The 19,883-nt window shown below is 34.7% G+C and overlaps 6 protein-coding genes across 6 annotated transcripts; 2 read left to right on the top strand and 4 right to left on the bottom strand.

The window, feature by feature from the left end:
- Positions 1–408: 408 nt before the first annotated feature.
- On the top strand, positions 409–2,011 carry EV154DRAFT_548867 (uncharacterized protein; the record flags this gene model as incomplete). Its single annotated transcript, XM_051604832.1, has 4 exons — positions 409–715; positions 1,659–1,720; positions 1,825–1,944; positions 1,991–2,011. Exons 1-4 carry the CDS (start codon positions 601–603, stop codon positions 2,009–2,011), a joined length of 318 nt encoding a protein of 105 aa, XP_051461134.1. The 5' UTR covers positions 409–600.
- A 1,593-nt stretch (positions 2,012–3,604) lies between these two features.
- Positions 3,605–4,867, bottom strand: EV154DRAFT_478111 (uncharacterized protein; the record flags this gene model as incomplete). The annotated part of the gene is made up of 4 exons (XM_051598157.1): positions 3,605–3,972; positions 4,063–4,353; positions 4,533–4,637; positions 4,720–4,867. 4 exons carry the CDS (start codon positions 4,865–4,867, stop codon positions 3,605–3,607), a joined length of 912 nt encoding a protein of 303 aa, XP_051461135.1.
- Positions 4,868–8,268: 3,401 nt separating this feature from the next.
- On the bottom strand, positions 8,269–9,912 carry EV154DRAFT_560090 (uncharacterized protein; the record flags this gene model as incomplete). The annotated part of the gene is made up of 3 exons (XM_051605591.1): positions 8,269–8,807; positions 8,896–9,227; positions 9,656–9,912. The coding sequence occupies 3 exons, from the start codon at positions 9,910–9,912 to the stop codon at positions 8,269–8,271; spliced, it is 1,128 nt and encodes a 375-aa protein (XP_051461136.1).
- Positions 9,913–9,933: 21 nt separating this feature from the next.
- On the bottom strand, positions 9,934–10,236 carry EV154DRAFT_414603 (uncharacterized protein; the record flags this gene model as incomplete). The annotated part of the gene is made up of 1 exon (XM_051595617.1): positions 9,934–10,236. A coding segment is annotated over one exon (303 nt), but the record flags the coding sequence as incomplete, so codon positions are not given.
- A 1,238-nt stretch (positions 10,237–11,474) lies between these two features.
- EV154DRAFT_560091 (uncharacterized protein) lies at positions 11,475–12,455 on the top strand (the record flags this gene model as incomplete). Its single annotated transcript, XM_051605592.1, has 1 exon — positions 11,475–12,455. The coding sequence occupies one exon, from the start codon at positions 11,475–11,477 to the stop codon at positions 12,453–12,455; it is 981 nt and encodes a 326-aa protein (XP_051461138.1).
- Positions 12,456–13,058: 603 nt separating this feature from the next.
- Positions 13,059–15,288, bottom strand: EV154DRAFT_437808 (uncharacterized protein; the record flags this gene model as incomplete). The annotated part of the gene is made up of 3 exons (XM_051596863.1): positions 15,187–15,288; positions 14,256–15,107; positions 13,059–13,606 (listed from the first exon to the last, which is right to left on the bottom strand). Coding segments are annotated over exons 2-3 (1,341 nt in total), but the record flags the coding sequence as incomplete, so codon positions are not given.
- Positions 15,289–19,883: the final 4,595 nt, after the last annotated feature.

Here is a 19,883-nt window from a genome sequence, read left to right on the forward strand (position 1 = left end):
GCGAAACTGGGTTAATAGGGTGCCTTGTGCGACAGTATTGAGTTTATTAGTAAAATTCAGCACAGTAATAAATCCCAAGTTCTTTCCGTCTTAACATTTTTGGTCGTTATTAGCCTTTTCAGAATAAAGCGCTGCTAACCAGTTTTATAGTTAGAGGACCAAACTAAGACAAACATCAGAGATCGGATTTTAACAGTCAAGTAATCCTCCTTGTGATTTTACAGAGAGCACATCACAATACAAGCGCCCGCCTAAAAACTCATTCAGTCCGTCTCTTTTCTACACCACTAGTTCAGAGACTGAATTCCCGGCCAACATTACAGTGTTACAGTAGTCGCTCGATTTAAGGGTGACCAAAAATTTCGGAAATCTCACCCTTAAATAGAAAATACCCTTAAATCGAACACCCTGTCGTGATCGAGGCTATATACTTAATATATGACTCTATCTACACTTCTTAAATCTTCCATTTGATAATCCTAAATATAATTCTTATTGATACTGTTATATTAAATACTGATCATTTACTTTATGTACAGGCTTGATCTCATATCATCCTTCATACAAGTATAAGACATACATTTAAATAATAACATTGATATGAACACATATGAAGGTTACATCAGCCACATTGAGGTGCCACAGCTATCTGAATTAAGAACTACATTTTCCCCTGAATATTGTGCTACAAGACATACACAGTTTAAGAATGAATGTTATTGTTATTGTTATTGACATCTCATTATGGTCTTTCTATATGGGATCATTACATCCGAGTATTATCTGGATGAATCTACCCACTACCGTCATCAGCCCATCTGTGATCAATGTCTGAAATAATGTGTATATAAAGACCCCCTTTTATTTGTTTAATAAAGCCTTAGTTAATTTTTGCAAGTTTGATAATTTTCTTGTTTTTTAGTTATTTTATAAATCTACACCGATTTCCACACACCCTTAAATCGAGCGACTACTGTATTACTTTCAATTCAGACAAATGCAAATTATTTTCAGACAAATGTAAAAGATAATCAGACAAGATATCTGTCGTATTTGGGTACGATTCACTTAATAATAATTAAGCAAATCGTTTAAATAAATAAAATATGAAATTAAAACAACCTTTCCTGTTGCATATCAGCATACGCTTGTATAATGCTATACAGCTTCTCCTACTACAAGTACATACTTCTATATTAAAGATTGCACAGCCGTGGACTCGGTAGCGGAAACCCGCAGCATGGTGGATATAATACACAACCATCGGCATATAATTTTTTATATAAATTTATTTTTATTTTTCCCTCCCTTCCTATTTATAATTTTTTTTCTTTTACAAGCACTGCCATTAGATGAATCGTTGAAAATAATTTAATTATTATAAACTTGTCAACGCATCACAGAGAAAGATACGACCAACTTACAAATCAGCAAAGGACCTGCAAGATAATGATTAACCTTATGAGTATAGTTAATTTAAGGCAAACAAGCTTTAACAGAAGAATATAACTCTTCTTTGACCAATAAGGAGCAAATCCGTAGAAAAATGGATGATGTGCTTCTACAAAAAAGTGTTACAATCCGCCACCGTAAAAGATGTTTTAGCGTAATTCGCACTTTAAATAATTTGCTATAGATTAATAAATTTGTTCACTTAGTTTTTCTCCCTTTTTTTTCACATAACTTTTTTTTAAGGCAGCCCGAAATTCCGCTTCGTGTTGTAAGTGCTGTTATTTAAGTAATAGATACCGTTAAAATATACAAACTAGGTAAATATGACATATGAAATACAAATTTTTATTCTTATGTCATTACACTTTAAAGTACCAAGAATTTGTGTGTACACATTTGTCATATGCTGAAGGCAATTATCATTTGAATTTCCAATGCGGTTTTTCTAAAGAGTTATATAGATGTCGAGCCGTCTTTGGGCTTGAACAGCAGGTTAGGCTAAGAAATATTTTCTACTAGGCTATATTTTTTTCTTCAGGCTGCAAAATGTTTCTTTTAGGCTGATAAAATGATTTGGTCTATGTATTACCTGTATACATAGGCGGCTGTTTGGCTAGTATGGTGCTAACTGGGCCCGTTATTAGTAAGTGCAAGAAGTATTACGGAGGTAAGTGTACATTTTCAATTTGGAGATGATACGTACATACATTATAATAAATAAAGCAAAATACAAAATAAAAACTGAATAAAATAAAAACCGTTTCCATGCAAACCCTGCTTTTTTATCATATAACGCAACTTTTAATTGCACAACAGTATAAAGGTCCAACAGCATCAATGATAATATAGTTAAAAGTGATGTAATAACGTACGTACTATGTTTTGAGTGAAAGGACGCTATATTGTGGTAAAAAGACGCATCAAATGGAATTTAGTAGCTACCAGATGTGGTATTAGTACACAACATGCAGAAGGAACCCGCAACATTAAGTGGTAAAAACCCGCAACATTAGGTGGTATAAAATGGATGTTTTTACCACTTAATGTTGCGCGTATTTACCATATGTTGAGGGTTTTTACCCCACAGTCCGCCACTGTGCTCTGTTACTACCACTACCTCAAAAAGAGGTATACAACGACGTTCCAGATATAGTCGCACATGAAATTGTAGAAATCTATCACATTATCACGGCGATTGTTGGATGTATCAAAAGAGCCTACAAAAAAAAAAAAAAAAAAAAAAGGGGCTAAAATCCTTTTCTTTTCTCCAAACTGTTCTATAACTACTTTTGTTAGTTTCGTATTCATCAAACACATTTGGACGTGGGATTTCCACTAATTATTTACATCGGAATTCACAAAACATCGACTATTTCCGTTGGTTGTCGTGCCACAGCTTGGCACGAACGCATTTATCTTCAGTTCACAGAAGGCGCCGAAGAACAGTTGTTCGCTTGATATTGCTGACTTTGTCAACAAACTACTACTATGTTTGGACCCATGCAATTAGAATGTGTCCGTTGTTGGCATACCTTTGAGCAAATAGATCCCTCTCTACACTTGCATGATGAAATATATTTCAACGTTCATAAGCTTTCGATCCATTCCTGGCGAAATAGACAAAGATGTCTGTGATGATAACCCTTTTGAAGTGAAAGCAAGTACCAATTGATCGCCTCATAGTTACTATAATAAATCTGTCTACCGTTGGAGAAGATCGCCACATTAATCCACGCGCATGATAATATAAGTGACATTATACGCAATTGTCTCATACGACCAGTTAGATGTGATTTCCGGGGTACCTTCGTCATCCTATTTTTGAGCCACTTATCCTTTGACTCATCAACACATGTATGTCATCTAAAACGTACTGTTTCAGCCATTCGGTTGTTGAAGGCTTTCCTGAAAGGATCGAGGTTGGTACAAAGAATCTGTATTTGCCCTATAGCAGAAAATTTAGTCGTTTGTTATATATAGTCAATGTATGCCACATATTTACGAAAGGAATGTGTTGCTTTTGACGACTTAAAGTTCCTCTTTAGGGAAAACAAACACATGAAATTTGGATATATCATTAAAACAATCCTTTTCCATTAAATCAGTAAAATCAACGTGAACTACTACTATTCTTCCAGTAAATTCTCTTGTCTTAGCGGTTGACAACCGTCATGATAATCATAAGCATAATCCAAGCACAGTATTCAGGCCAGTCCAAGTCAATCCAAGAGGGATTGGTTGTCATGCAAGGTGATTGATAGCTGGAATTAATACAGTTTAATTGTGATCGCACGGCAAAAGACGACCAAAGAACAGGATGGGAGTTTCTCACACCCCAGAAAAAAACAAGAAGAGAAGGGTTCATATAATAATAGCTTGTGTCAAGTTGAGAAAGACATTGTTCAATACCGATGCTACATTCTTCTCCGTTAAGCTCCATGGCTTCCTCATTGTTTTCATTCTCGCTTTTAATTTGCGAAGCTGATTGCATGGCGTCGTCCAAAAGGTTTGGAGTTTCGTCTGTGTCGATATATTGTTGCTTTTTTTGTTGTTGCTGTTAGATCGACGTCTTCTATGATGACCAGTATACCTATAACAGAGACAAGTTACATGAAGAGCAATGGACGTCGAGGAGAGCATCAAAGGTCACTTTGCAGTAATCAACGGCATCTTTGAACATTCTCGTGACATTACCCTCAAATGGTGATGCTGGGGGTGCTGGTGTCGACTTGAAGGTTAGCAGAGGCAAGGCTGTTTCACGTAAACAATACATTTCAGCAAATACAAGACTAATTACAACGACGTTAAGACTGACGCGAGGCGTTTTTATGGAGCTAAAAAAGGCAATTGGGCAAGATGAATAGCAATTGTGAAGAAAAAGAAATGTATGAGTAACGACATCTGGTAATGATCTTTGAGTCATAAAAGTCTCAGGCGTGTTTCAAAATCAAAATTATAACTGAGTACATAAGAGCACAGGACAGGTTACACATCTCAAAAAGACAAAATGAGCTTAAATTAAGCTAGCAGATTGACCCGATCATTTCATGTCATTATGCCTCTCTACCTCTTTCATGTACCTGACTTAAAACAAGCCAAACCGAAGATACAGCTGAACGTGTCGTTAGTCAGAACCATATAAGAAAGCATGGTGGTGCATTTCTGTGCTTTATGGATGTCAAGTCCTTTAATGTTAATGTAAAACCTGACTATATAATTTGAAAGTCCCGCTCTTCTGGGAGTAAAATTCATAAAACTATGCTTTACTTTCTGCACCGTAGTTGTTTATTGCAACTTCATAAAAAACCAACAATATTGCCATAGTTAAAGCCGTAGTGAAAAAAAAATCCTCCCAAGGAAACCCATTAGAAAATAAAGTCTCTTTTATTGTAAGAATTGTAGCAATGATTGACATTTTGCATAATGTTGCTGAGTTGTACAAGTGTCGGAGGTGACCTTTTATTATTTTAGTGTTCCCTAATGTCAAATTCGACAAGGCCTTTAATGTTCTTTCTCACTTTCTTTTCCTCTCTTCTCTTTTTTTGGCGCTTTTTTTGCTGTGCTTTTTTTGCTGTGCATTTTTTGCTCTATTTTTCCGTGACATTCGAAAAAATTTAAAGTCAGTGCGCAGCAAAACAAGTCACAAAACAGAAAATCATCAGTGTAGTATAAAAAGGGTATATTTTCTGCCATCCCTCAATTTCCTTCTTTTTCCTGCAATAATCCAGCAAACAAGGTAAGCACTTCTATCTAGCCAGCAAACTTACAGTGTATCCTTTTTGGTATCACCAAAGTTTCAATCCCCTTCCTGCTTACGGGCATGTTGAAAAAGCGCGAGGTTCTCATTGGTCCATTATTAGATCGGCATGACGTGAAGAGTAGAACAGCAAATAGGCATGTAAGAACGAAACGAGACGAAACGAGGCCAAACGACACCTAAACGAGACGAAACAAGACGAAATCCAGACGAAACGAGACGAAACGAGACGAAACGAGACGAAACGAGACGAAACGAGACGAAACGAGACGAAACGAGACGAAACGAGACGAAACGAGACGAAACGAGACGAAACGAGACGAAACGAGACGAGACGAGACGAGACGTGACGTGACGAGACGAAACGAGACGAAACGAGACGAGACGAGACGTGACGAGACGAGACGAGACGAGACGAGACGAGACGAGACGAGACGAGATGTGACGAGACGAGACGAGACAAAACGAGACGAAACGAGACGTGACGAAACGAGACGAAACGAGACGAAACGAGACGAGACGAGACGAAACGAAACGAGACGAAACGAGACGAGACGAGACGAGACAAAACGAGACGAAACGAGACGTGACGAAACGAGACGAAACGAGACGTGACGAGACGTGACGAGACGAAACGAGACGTAACGAGACGAATTGAGACGAGACGAGACGAGACGAAACGAAACGAGACGAGACGAGACGAGACGAACGCGTAGATCAGCAGCAGGTACCAACGAATGAGACAAACGAACGAGACACACGAGTGGATCAGCAGCAGGTACAAACGAGAAATACGAACGAGCAAGACGAACGAGTAGATCAGCAGCAGGTACAAACGAGAAATACGAACGAGCAAGACGAACGAGTAGATCAGCAGCAGATACGAACGAACAAACAAAGGAATGAGAAGAGAACTGTGGAGCATTAATAACAATTGTGAATGTGTTGAATAGTTAGACTTTTGGCCTGACAAAAATTACTTATTACAATCACTTAATCGAGTACATGAATGCTGGGCGTATGCCCTTTTACCTCCATGATAAAAACTACATATTATGCCTTTCTATATCAATAAATATCAATCCGCATTCAACTTTATTTTTCTTAACCGTTTAATTATTATAAAAATGTTACCCTTAGTATGTCACGTTTCTGGTAATTCAAATATCATCTACAATCGCCATATGATTATTTCCCCGATTATATTATTATATGCCATCTGTAATAAATCAAGGGTAGTTTGATTTATAAAAAAGAAATAAAAAACAAAAGAATACTTCTAAAACTCTTTTATTCAAAATTAATATCAGTATGATCCATTCATAATTGGGAAAAATATCAAAGGTATTTATACTAAATAATTGTATGATAAGAATAGCTATTATATTGGTTAAGAACATTATCTGTAGATATTGATTATTAGTGTTATGTCAAAGACAGTGGACCTGATTGATAGAGCTGATCTGGTTCCACCATATCCGTATCTACTATGGATATTTGTAATTGTGTAACCTAATTTCCTAATCCAATACACCATCTATGCGAATTACTATGACGAACTCTATCTATGCTATTGTATCCTAACCTATGCCTTTTAACAATTATGAACAATATAAATACATATAACATTTATTCAATAAAGACTTTCTATATTCTATATCTTACTTTTCCTTAAGTAGTTTAACTATTAGAAATGATTTATGTTACGTCACTTTATCCACTTTTTTTGTATGGTGTTTGTCGTTGTGATATTTGATAAAATATCACGCAAAAAATAACGAGATAAAACGAATATTTTTATTAGGGTAAAAATAGACTAAAAAAACTCTGCTGCTATGAATAAAGTGATCCTTTTTATATTGCACAACTCTCCTGAGTTTTAATGATGAATCAACCTTTCTGGTTTTGGAATAGATCTATACTTTGTTTCCCGCCTTGGATTAAATGGATACTACTCGTTAGAATTGTTTCCAGTTAACGTTGTCCCATATCAGTGGATCGGGAGCATGAGTATTCCAATAAATCTTTAATATTACGAGACACTTATTTATCAGATCATGCAACGGTTACTGTAAAAGATGCATTCTTGTTTGTTAAGTGTAATTGGCAATAGAATATAATCGTTGATCATTTATTCATTATCTTTGTAATGAATAAATTACGATCCAAAATATAAAATGTCTTATCGTTATTTGTATATTTGGTTGTAGAAGATAGATATCCATTAACTCATACAATATTTCTTTATACTCCTTATCAGCAGTATAATTATATCAATATATAAGTAAATGAACCATTTATATTAATAGCTGTTCTATTCTCTCTCTTGGTAGCTAATCCATTGAGGGAACTATTAATATTAAGTTTGTCTTTCTTATAATACTTGATTTAATCTGAGAAGCTTCTCTTCTCAATCGGTGATATCGTAACTCAGTGGTATAGCATTCTGTATCCAACTGTCATTCGTATATCGTATTTAGGCCAATCATGCAATCTTTAATATAGAAGTATGTACTCGAAGTAGGAGAAGTTGTATAGCAGTATACAAGCGTATGCTGATATGAAACATAAAAGGTTGTTTTAATTTCATAGTTTATTTATTTAAACGATTTGCTTAATTATTCTTACCTAAAAACGACTGGTTGTTTTAATTTCATGTGTTGTGTTTTAAGGTAAAGTAAAATTATAAAAAGACTATAGGAGTAGTTTGAGACTGTTTATAAGATTGTCCTTTATTAATAAATGAAATATACGAGTATTTATATAAAAGACTGTCTGCTGTGTTCATATCTCTAGTGCTATCTTGAAGTTATCATTGATTAACCAAAAATGTATACGATTATTACATAGTCACTAATTTAGTCTTGTTCTAATAAATGTTAAGTCTTCTTAACTCTCTTTGCTTTAAACTAAATTTTAAGTATTTCTCAGACGTACTAAATTAGACTTGTGATGTAATATCCTTATAGTTCTTACTATGACATTTATTGTTAAGCTTATATCACAAATGGTATCAGCATGGATAAACCTTTGTTAGCTCTAATATGGCTATAGCCTTGCTAGGTCACCACATAGGACATATTAATCTTGTCAATATTAGGCGCAATTGATCTTGTATTAGTTGAAATACTACTATTAAAATTTTGAGTGTTACTTTTTATATCATAGGTATTATGATTCAATAAATTTTCATTAGGTATCAAACCAAAATCATTAGATTGATCTCCTTCATCATCATAGTTTTGTGCATCATATCCTAGATTTACGTTATTTTGAAGGTTATCATGAGACCTATAATGATCATTTCCTTGCGTAGATGATTCAAAAGATGGTCTTGCGACTTTATCTCTTGATCCTACTAATGTATAAAGTCTGTCAATCTTTCTACCCATAAGTACCATCTTATTAGCCATAGCATCAACTTTATGGGCAGTGGAGTTAACTTTCAAAAATATCTGAGTAACCATCTCTTTAACAGACATCTCTTCACTTTTATCAAAGTTACCTATCTCTTCATCTGTAAGTCCTACTCCAACAGGATCCTTATGTGAAGATGTACTAGACTTTGGAATTGATGTATCAGACTTATCCCCAAATACTAGATCATGTAATAAGGACATTTATTTTTTAAAAAATTTATGTGTGATATTAGACATCTTTTATGTGTACTTCTATCTTTACATTACAATATGATGGATAAATTTCTGCCGATGTATCATAACTAACGTATTTATCTAATAATTCAGTTCTATCTTCAGAATCCTCGTAAATATTACATGTTGGATCTATGTCTAGCAAGACTTGCATATTATCGCAAAGGTCATCTAAATCAATGGATAGTTGAGGTAGAACATCTAAAACTCTTGATATAGGAATGGTATTCATATCATTCATGTAAGCTCTACCTCCACGATCACCCATGTGATACTTAGATTCTATAGTATTAATGTAACCAGTATCGCTTCTATTTCCGACGTATATTTGCATTCTTGTAGTCTCCATAAATTGCTTCGATAATCTGCATATAAGAGTCCATAACACTGTCATGATCCTGTTACATTTTATGCCCCAAATATGCAATATGAGTAACCAGCTTTCAGACTCAATATTCATCATTGATCTGTCAGCTCTTTAAATCCTTTGTCATGATCCACATAAGCTATGACTAACTTTTGTCATTGCTTATTCTTTTATTTAATTTCTTGTTTTCCTTTCTCTATAAATATAGCTGATAAATTTCACTTCTCCCAGTTTTCTTTATCAGATATATTTCATAATCATCTTCTCTTTTCTCCCTTTTATTCTTAAATAAATAACCTGCTTCAAGAAGCTATTCATTCTCTGTCCTGTCCTGCCTGTCTCGTTCCTCCCTCGTTCCTGACAAACACTCTGTATGTATCGGTAGTAGAATTCTTCCACCTAAAAGTAAATGGGTTTACAGAGTACCCTTTAGATGATATCATAAAAATAATCATATCAAAAATAGAGACATTTTCAGGGAAAGGAATTTTATACACCATCGATTTGTTACACTCAAAAGCTACATCAGATCCGCAATCCATTAAACGTTCTTCCATGACACGCTTATCGTAGTAACATATACTATCATCTATCACTTCGGCAGATGTACTCACTGCCTTCATAATGCAGTAGTTAGACATAGTTTCAATGAGCTCTTCCATTTGATATTTAATATATTCCATTTTAATAATTATTAAATGAAATTAGTTCTCTATATTCATAAGTTTTAACCCTTTACTTACAATAAGTTCACAATCCCTACATCTTACAAGTGAGCCAAAAGTAGTCCTAACGCGAGTGTCATACCATATGGTTGCAGCTCTCAAGAACTGAACAGAAGAGATAGATCCAGAGTCTGGGAGTATATTCTTATTAGATACTATGAACATGTATACATTAATAGTTTGGCCTAACGCTATACCCATACTTATTACAGATTTCTTTAAAAGAGATACTACTAAACCAGTATCTAGCTCAGAATCAGCAATAGGTAGTATCATAATATCTACATTTTCGAGTACATCGTTAATTACATTTTCGAGTAACCCTACCTCTGTAGGAAATGATTTAGATGATATATCATTAGTGTTCGGAATGAAGATCGAAACTCTCGAGCGAGCTTCGATCGTGTTCCAGTCGAAGCTCGCTCGGATGCGTTTTTTTGCAGCTCGAGCTCGCTCGAAGTTTCTTAAGCTCGGCTCGGTTGCGAATACGATAGCTCGAACTCGCTCGCCCTTTTTATTACACAAAGTGCACGTCAAAGTGATGTTAATTACAGAAAATTATGATAATAAAATTGTTATTTATTGAAATAGAAGTTGGAAAAAGAAAAAGAAAACTTTTTTTTTCACCAGCCTTAACACCAAGTTCGGGTAATTAATCAAACTATTACTGCATCTATAATTATAATACATTTGGATTTGTGAACATAAAAGTTTTTATTAATTCTGCTACGTCATGTTACTATGGTTGCTGTAAAAAAATTGGCTTAGTTGGGTATAGTGTGCAACACTGTTTCATTTTCTATGGTAAATGTGTTTGTTGGTTGTACAATTAAATAAAGGCCAAAGCATTTTAATTGGAATTATTAGACCATAAATAAAAAAAAATGATAAAGGGAAGAAAAGATTAAAATCAAGGGGAAATGCCATCTGTAGTCTTTCAAGGACCTTAACTTTAAAGTGACTACTATCGACATTTTAGCCGAGCGAGCATCGATCGAAGCTCGCTCGAACCCAAAAAAAGTGGCGCAAGCTCGAGTACAAAAACTCGGTTCGAGCTTCGTTCGAACTGGCGCAAGATCGGTGCAAGCTCGAAAAGTTCGAACACTATATATCATACATTCTATTCAAAATATGAACTGAGCAAGCGGAAGTATAGGTAGGTATAATAAGATGCGGGCAGTAGTCTTCTATATCTGACCTATACATACTAAAATCTTTCGAAAATGTTAGATCTTCAACATCATATTTAGCAATAGTTTTTATGTAATCAAAACATCTAAAAATCATCAAGTTAAGTCCTGCTATGGGATCATAACAGTAGTCCACTTGGGGACGATTGAGTCTACAAAATGCTTGCATGAACTTCGTACAATAGTATGATCTATCTAATGCCATTCTTTGATCACTAGAATTTATTCCTAAGGTAGCAGTAAACAAGTGATCACAATGAAAATGATTTAATGCTTTCATCCAAAATATTCCCATTATAGCCCTTTCGCATTTAAGACCTTAATTTTCAAATGCGTTGGGATACAAAGCTTTCTTCTCTCTCTTCAGTGACTGGATCTAATATTTCAGCATCAAAAGGTTCTGTATTAGATAAAGGTAAAAGTAGACAGATAAAACCTAAGGTTGGAAAATGTAGTGAAATGGTTCGGAATGACGTGGAATCAACATCGATTATTTTTAAAGAATGGATACTTAAACCTCAAGTGAGACCTTTTCAAGGAATTCTACCTGATAAATTCTTGAACCTCGTCCGTGCATCTATCTGGGCCTCACCCAGTCCTTGTTCACGTATCGAATTAGAAACAAGAGTATCGTTTCTCAGTGGATTAGATATCATCAAGATGCCTGAGAATTTAGATTCTGGCTTTAGACAGTACGTGAAATTAGGATGCTGGACGCTTAAGGATATATGTTCTATTACTATTACTGTAATGCAACCAGATATTGCTACCATGTCAGTAGAATATGATAAGGATTTGGTAGGACTTGTATCTCAATGGATATCTCATATAGATATTGTATCTCAGTCGACATCTAGAAGTAACAAGGCTAGTGCATTTAGATTTAGTACATCAGGTAGAGCTGTTGGAAGACTCATTCCAACTGTAACTCAGATCATGGAAGCTGATAACATTGAATTTAAGCCTATATTTATAAATATGTCTCATTCCTCGTTGTTATTTACTTTAAAGTATAAGGATAAACTTTACACATGTAGACCAACATCTGAAACTCTAAATTTATTCTATAGCCATGGCAAAATGAGAGATCTTTTAACTAGAGGTGATGGATCTCTCAGTGTCTATCAATGGAATAAATTTAACAGAAATTGCACTCATCTTACGCTTTCTCAGAATGGTGAAATATCAATTCTCGGATCTGTTGAGATAGTTGAAGATGTTGTAAGTAATTTTAAAGAGCTAATTTACTCATCGATGAGATCTGTTCATAATATTACCATGCTAATTGATACATCGCAAGTAGTAGAGTAATCATTTGGATATAGATCTATCATCTATTTCTTTAAAATTACCTAAAAGTTGTGCTAAAATCGCACTTATAAATAATAAAATAAAATAAATAAATCGTCGATCCCACATGGTCGACTCATATACCAAATACAATATCACAAAAGAAAAGAACATCAGGTATAAAAACTGAGTTACTACTTTAGAACTCAGTTTGACTTAAGATTTCTTAGAAACATCGTCCTCTCAATTCTGACAGAACAATAAGACTAGATCATTGTTTACGAATCAATCCAATCATAAAGGCAATGACTGCTTAAATTTAAGGCACCATCGGACATGTATTATACCACCCAATGGTACCTTCACTAACTATTAGATAACCGTTTAAACTACAGATCCCAATAACTATAAATACCCTGCCTTCTACTATAATGTACAAGGTCATTCAGTTTTAAAACTAATAATAAGAATAAAAGCCTACAAGCACTATTAATCTTATTTACCTGTTTTTTATTCTATTTTTTTTCTGTGTTAAACAAAGTTTCTCCACAAAAGTAATGCACATAAAGCTTCCTTAGAATCCATAACAGAATACATCTTATCTGACGAGTATGTAAGCACTCTATCAGCTGTAATGATATTCTCAGTTAGAGCAACAGTGAGATAATTACTATTTACTTCCGATAGGAATCTTACAGGTAGCTCTGCAGAAAGTACAGCGTTAGGTGCACTCTGTACAGCATGATATATAACTGACACCAATTGTGTTAACGCACTATCAGATACATCAATTCCCATACTTTTACAGCCTGCTATTACGATTAAAGTGCAATTTTGTAGGCAATCATGGTTATTCATAAGACCTAGTTGAATTCTTGATGTGGTACCTATTCTCTTTCCTCTACTTCTTACACCTTCATTAACAATGGACAATTTGCCTTTGAATGATCTCAATTCCTTAGAAGGAGATGTGGGATCCATAAGACTTATCATTACATCTTCACCAGTGGAGGTGACTGTATGCTTTGCATCATCTAATGCTTTTTGCATATGGTTACTCGCTATTCTAGTGAATACTCTACATGCAGGGTATCCGTACTCCCTTCCTTTACCCTCATTATTGATATATACCTGTTCAGTTGAAAACTTTTCTCTAGACCAATATGGGACAGCTGCATCAGAGGAATTATCTATAAGTACAGAGATTGTGGAAATCGGTGTAGATTTATAAAATAAAAAACAAGAGAATTATCAAACTTGCAAAAATTAACTAAGGCTTTATTAAACAAATAAAAGGGGGTCTTTATATACACATTATTTCAGACATTGATCACAGATGGGCTGATGACGGTAGTGGGTAGATTCATCCAGATAATACTCGGATGTAATGATCCCATATAGAAAGACCATAATGAGATGTCAATAACAATAACAATAACATTCATTCTTAAACTGTGTATGTCTTGTAGCACAATATTCAGGGGAAAATGTAGTTCTTAATTCAGATAGCTGTGGCACCTCAATGTGGCTGATGTAACCTTCATATGTGTTCATATCAATGTTATTATTTAAATGTATGTCTTATACTTGTATGAAGGATGATATGAGATCAAGCCTGTACATAAAGTAAATGAACAGTATTTAATATAACAGTATCAATAAGAATTATATTTAGGATTATCAAATGGAAGATTTAAGAAGTGTAGATAGAGTCATATATTAAGTATATAGCCTCGATCACGACAGAGATACATTTCAATTGTCTACCGAATGTAAAGCCCTTACATACAGTCATTTGACTGACCGTCAAATTATGGATACTATTATTTGATGTCTCTACATACTTTCTGACATAGGATCGCTTTATCAATCGATCTCTAATAGAGTCGTTTAATTCAATCTTACATCGACATAACTTCATATACTTAGAAATGGAGATAAAGTCTACACCTTGAAGGATATATCTTAAAGGAATCGTGCTTGGCAACATGAAATCAGTAGTTATAGGAACTCTACATTCTAACATTATTGTACTTATGTTAGTATCAGTAAATTTATCGAAACCAGCTCTTATCTCAATTAGGCTATCAACCTCCTTTACCGACTTATCATCAGCAATAACGGCAACATGAACTTCATCTCCATCAAAATCGAGATTGAGGTACTCACACATAGATGGATGAATACCTATGGCCGGAGTTGACCATCCTTTTAATGTAACGCCCATAACAGATGTTTCGAAAATAGATGGACATCTCATTAATAAGGCTCTATCTCCTTCCATTGCATTCTTAAATGACCAGTATGGAGATGTAAATGAATCCTTGCTTTTTAATATAGGTATATTAAGAGACTTGAGCCATGTGTGAGGCATAAGTATTTCGTGAGGCTTCACATTCCAATTACATACCGCTACTCCTCTAACAGTGGTGAGAGGTCGGGAACCAGCTCCCTCAAATCGTAACATACCTTTCTTTCCCATTAAAGTTGTTCTTAACTCTGAAGAAAATACGTAACCATTAAGATCTTCTTTTAACAGTTTCTTATTGAGTCGTCCTCTATCATCAATAGTAATGAGGTCATCATTCACACAAATAGGAGGTAAACCTATCATTCCATTAACATTTACTGGTAGATGACCCTTACATTGCTGGTGCAGTTTACATCTGGCATCTGTATGGAATGATGATTCAGAGTAAGGAACTGTCTTGAGATTATCCATATTTAGAGGCTTTAGTGTTACTTTACTTACAAGTGGAGCAGCGTCGATTCTCGTAGAATTACTAACATATCTTGATACAGAAAACCTTGAGATTGGAGCTTCAGACATCTTTAGTGAAACACTTTCATTTTTAATAAGATTATAATGTCTAACTTGATACTAATAAAATTTTAAAAAAGCAAATATTATAAAGCTTCGGCTATTAATTTCCTCTATAATGGATGAAATGATAATAGGAAATACAAGTCCACTTTAGATTTGTATTGTCAATCCCGAGGTGTATATGGTGTCATGAATAGGAGGGAGATAAAATCTCCGAACCAAGCCTTCCTATGATGACCCCGATATGCCCGAGATTCTTTCGAATCATTTGACTTCTGACTTCTGTCTTCTGTCACAGATCTAATGTATTATCATTTCATTCTTGGAGGGTGATAAGGATAACACCAGCCCATATCCCCCTTCCATATATACCGTCAATCCATTTATTATAGATGTATCCTTCTAGGATTTATCTTACATTTTTTCAAAAAAAAATTAGTCTGATGTACTATTCAGCTCATGTATTATCAGCTTTGCATCAGAGACTATCTATGACACTTCCATCTCCAATACTCATAATATCTATAGATAAGACCTGCTTATGATTTTATATTTCTAACTTTGAAACTCAACTTTCTAGTTCTATGACGAATACCAATATTCGAACCCCTAATTTATGATTTACTTATAGATCATCTTATTACCAAAGCTGTATCCATCTACACATTAAATATATATGATAACTTCATATATATTATCTTATGGATTAAATCAGTCTATTTGCCTAGAATTTTTGCCTTTAATTATTATAACTAAATACTTATTCGATTTTTTAAAATCTGTCATGTTACAACTGCATCTCATCAGAAATACGTTATTAGAGAATAAAGAATAGTCAATTACTGTATCGGATCTCTATGCCGCATAAGAGCACTGTAACCTTACACCCGATCCTTAAGAGAATAAAGCTAAGTCGATAAGAATATCTCTATCTCATTTTGAAAAAGAAGAATCAGTAACAGAATACTGATATGTCCTTAACATTATCTGTAACGAATACATATATGTCACTCTATATCGAATAAAGGCATCGATCATCTGTATATATAACTAGTATCTCTTACCTGAAGCAAATATCTAGAGCTAATAACAAGTCACCGCCGTTCACGTCATGCGCGGCCGCTACAGCACAAAGAGAACCAAGCCTTCCTATGATGACCCCGATATGCCCGAAGAGTTTTAAAAATATTCTTTTGTTTTTTATTTCTTTTTTATAAATCAAACTGTTGTGTTTTAAGGTAAAATAAAATTATATAAAGACTATAGGAGTAGTTTGAGACTGTTCATAAGATTGTCCTTTATTAATAAATGAAATATACCAGTATCTATATAAAAGACTGTCTGCTGTGTTCATATCTCTAGTGCTATCTTGAAGTTATCATTGATTAACCAAAAATGTATACGATTATTACATAGTCACTGTTCTATCAAACAAGATAGACAGTTTATAAGATAAAGAAAAAGGTAATTGTGAGACTGGATAAATTGAATATCGTTTTATTATTGAATTAGAGGATGGTTTATATAGGAATTGACAAAGTCCTTTCGGCACTTGTCAGTTAATAGAGCAGGCTGAGAGAATGATTTATAATGTGAACATATTGCAGTAAGCATGTGTGGACCATGCGTCCATTGTAAGCTGTGGTAGTATTTATAAGTTGTTTTTATCCTTTGTTAATGCAGATGTTGCGTGTAAACCGCGTGTACGTGAGGTGACACAAAATAGCTATTTCGAGTTTCTTCGCTAAAGTAACTCACAGAATAGTGCTTGTATACACTTCGGGATATTTGTGTATACAACATTCACTAATTTAGTCTTGTTCTAATAAATTTTAAGTCTTCTTAACTCTCTTTGCTTTAAACTAAATTTTAAGTATTTCTCAGAGGTACTAAATTAGACTTGTGATGTAATATCCTTATAGTTCTTACTATGACATTTATTGTTAAGCTTATATCACAAATGGTATCAGCATGGATAAACCTTTGTTAGCTCTAATATGGTTATAGTCTTGCTAGGTCACCACATCATAGTTTATTTATTTAAACGATTTGCTTATTTATTCTTAAATGAATCGTACCCAAGTACGAGAGCATGGATATAGTTCGTGTCATGAACCGCCTAGGTTTCAGTTGCATATTATCATGAAAAATGTCTCAGACTATTATTGAAACCCAACTAGACCATTGTCCCTGTTCCACCTGTTCCCTGTTCTCTGTCTCCTGTCACACATGTCACTGTCAAACATCACTATTGTATCCTGTCTAACGTCTCGGTCCCAAATAATGTATCTCCGTTATCCCTTGTCCTTGTAAAACCCATTTAACATCCGTTTCCTTTGTACCTCTGCCTTTGAACTCCCTTGTAAAACATTAATAATATCAGCCCATGTTATCCTCTGCATCTACCCCCGAAATTATCTGTATCTATGCGAGCTACCCCAAAGATGTCCCCAACTCAATATGACTAATAATCCGTCTCTGTAAATCTGATCCCCGAACTGTGATGATCTGACTTACTTCTTGATAAGAACCATAATAAAAATAACATCAGATACACTTACATCATACATCTAACACTAAAATATTAATATCTCAGCATCACTACTTTATAAAGCAAATACACTTCTTTAGTCTCTACAAGTCCTTAACTAAAATAGTGCAAGAAGACACCGCACTAAAATAGTGTACTTCCATTATGCAATAATTTTATAATTTAAATTCAGACATCTTATATATATCCTTTATTCTTTGACCTTGATAATCCCTAATTCTCTTTTAAACAATAAAACATATCAACAGTCTCAAAGTATTCTTACTTTTGTTTTATTTCCTTTTGTTCTGAATTTTTATTATCCCAAAACACCACATTTTTTACTTTGAATTTTGTTGAACATGTCTCAAAACAACTCTCCCTCTCTTCCTGGTTCCTCTCTTCCTGGTTCCTCTCCTCTCTCGGTCTCGGAAACACGCTCTTTAGACGCTGACTCGGTTATTGTTGAGGATGATGATGTAGTCATGGAGGAAGGTCCTCAAAATCTTCATCACGACACCATGAAATCCAAGTACGCAGTGGATCCTATTGACAGCAAGAAAATCCTTCAGTCAGCCAAGGAAAACCTGGAAATCGTTCAACGCAAGTATAATTTTGCCTATGCCCACTGGATCAAGTGTAAGAATGAGAATGCCAGTTCATCCGCTACTAAGGAAGCCTCTGTAGTCTACAAAGAAGTTGAGACAGAACTCATAGCTACACGCGATGCATATCTCGTTTTCCTCTCGGTCAATCAACCAGCACCATCCAAGAATGCCACCTATGTTCCTGATTCTCTCCCTTATCTGCAATTAAGAACAGACACTGTCATTTGGAAGAAAAATGCTGAAATTTTCGAGTCCGTATATGATTTTTGTATGCAATTCAAGACAGTCCTGGAAGCTCATGGTCTTTCGTTGGATGAAAGCTGGGAACGTCTTCTCCCTATGTCAATGAATAAGGAAGATAGATCCTGGTTTGCTGAAGCCTTGAAGAAGAAACAGTTAAGTTGGAGTCAAGCTGAGAACATTTTAATGGATCACTTTGATACACCATATCGTAAATTTTTAATGATGGTTAAAGTCTGGAAACTGAAGCAGTCCCCTGGTGAGCCTGTACGAGAATATGCTGCCAAGTTCCAAAAACTTAGAAGACAAGCAGGTCTTGAAGATGGTCTTCCTTTGGTTCTTTCGTTTTGGTGCTCGCTTTTGGAAACGGTGCGTAAACCATCCTCTGTTGCCCTCTCGTCCCGCTACGGTACAAAGCTCCCGGATAACGTTGAGTCAATCATTGGCATTGTTGTTGCGGCTACGAACGACTCGGACATCTACCTAATGGACAGCTTTGGTGAAAACAAAGAAAATGAACGTTCTCTGAAACGTCATTCCAACTACGCGGGATCAGTCAATAAAGATTCTTTTGAGTCTAATAAGGCACCCAATAACGTCAATCAATGTAAATACTGTAATAAGCCTTGGTATCGTGGTCATCGTTCTGAAGAATTTTTACAAAGAAAAAAGCAAAGAATTTCACGCATGGCTAAAAGAAGAAACCATGGTCCCAACACCCCGGACAATCTGAATTCCGACGAAGAAGATGAGAATGAGAAAAGATTGCTGGCGTTATCTCTTGCATGTAAGTCTTATCCTAAAAAAGATAGTGTAACAAGAGATTTTTAAAATAAACCAACTAATGATATAACATTTCCTATTCTTATAAATAACTCTATTAGAACTTATTCACTTTTGGACACTGGTGCCTCGATTAGTTCTGTAGACTATAATTTTTGTCTAACTCATAAAATAAATATAAATTTCATTAATCACATACATAAAGATCTAATTACGAAAACAAATAAATATGAATACTATATAAGAGCATTTGACAAAGAAAGTTATATTAAAAGAATTGGAACATGTGTATTAAGCATAACATGTAATAATAAGACCATTGAACGTACTTTTGAAGTTATGAATTTAACCGATTCTGATGAAGATATATATCACCTCAGCATTGGCACTGACTATATGGCGTCCTTGGGTTTAGGCATTTATGGTTTACCTGTGAACTTTGACGATCATGATTCTATTGGGCA

This window comes from Mucor mucedo (genome assembly GCF_025094135.1).
Source record: "Mucor mucedo strain NRRL 3635 chromosome Unknown EV154scaffold_15, whole genome shotgun sequence".
Taxonomy (NCBI): domain Eukaryota; kingdom Fungi; phylum Mucoromycota; class Mucoromycetes; order Mucorales; family Mucoraceae; genus Mucor; species Mucor mucedo.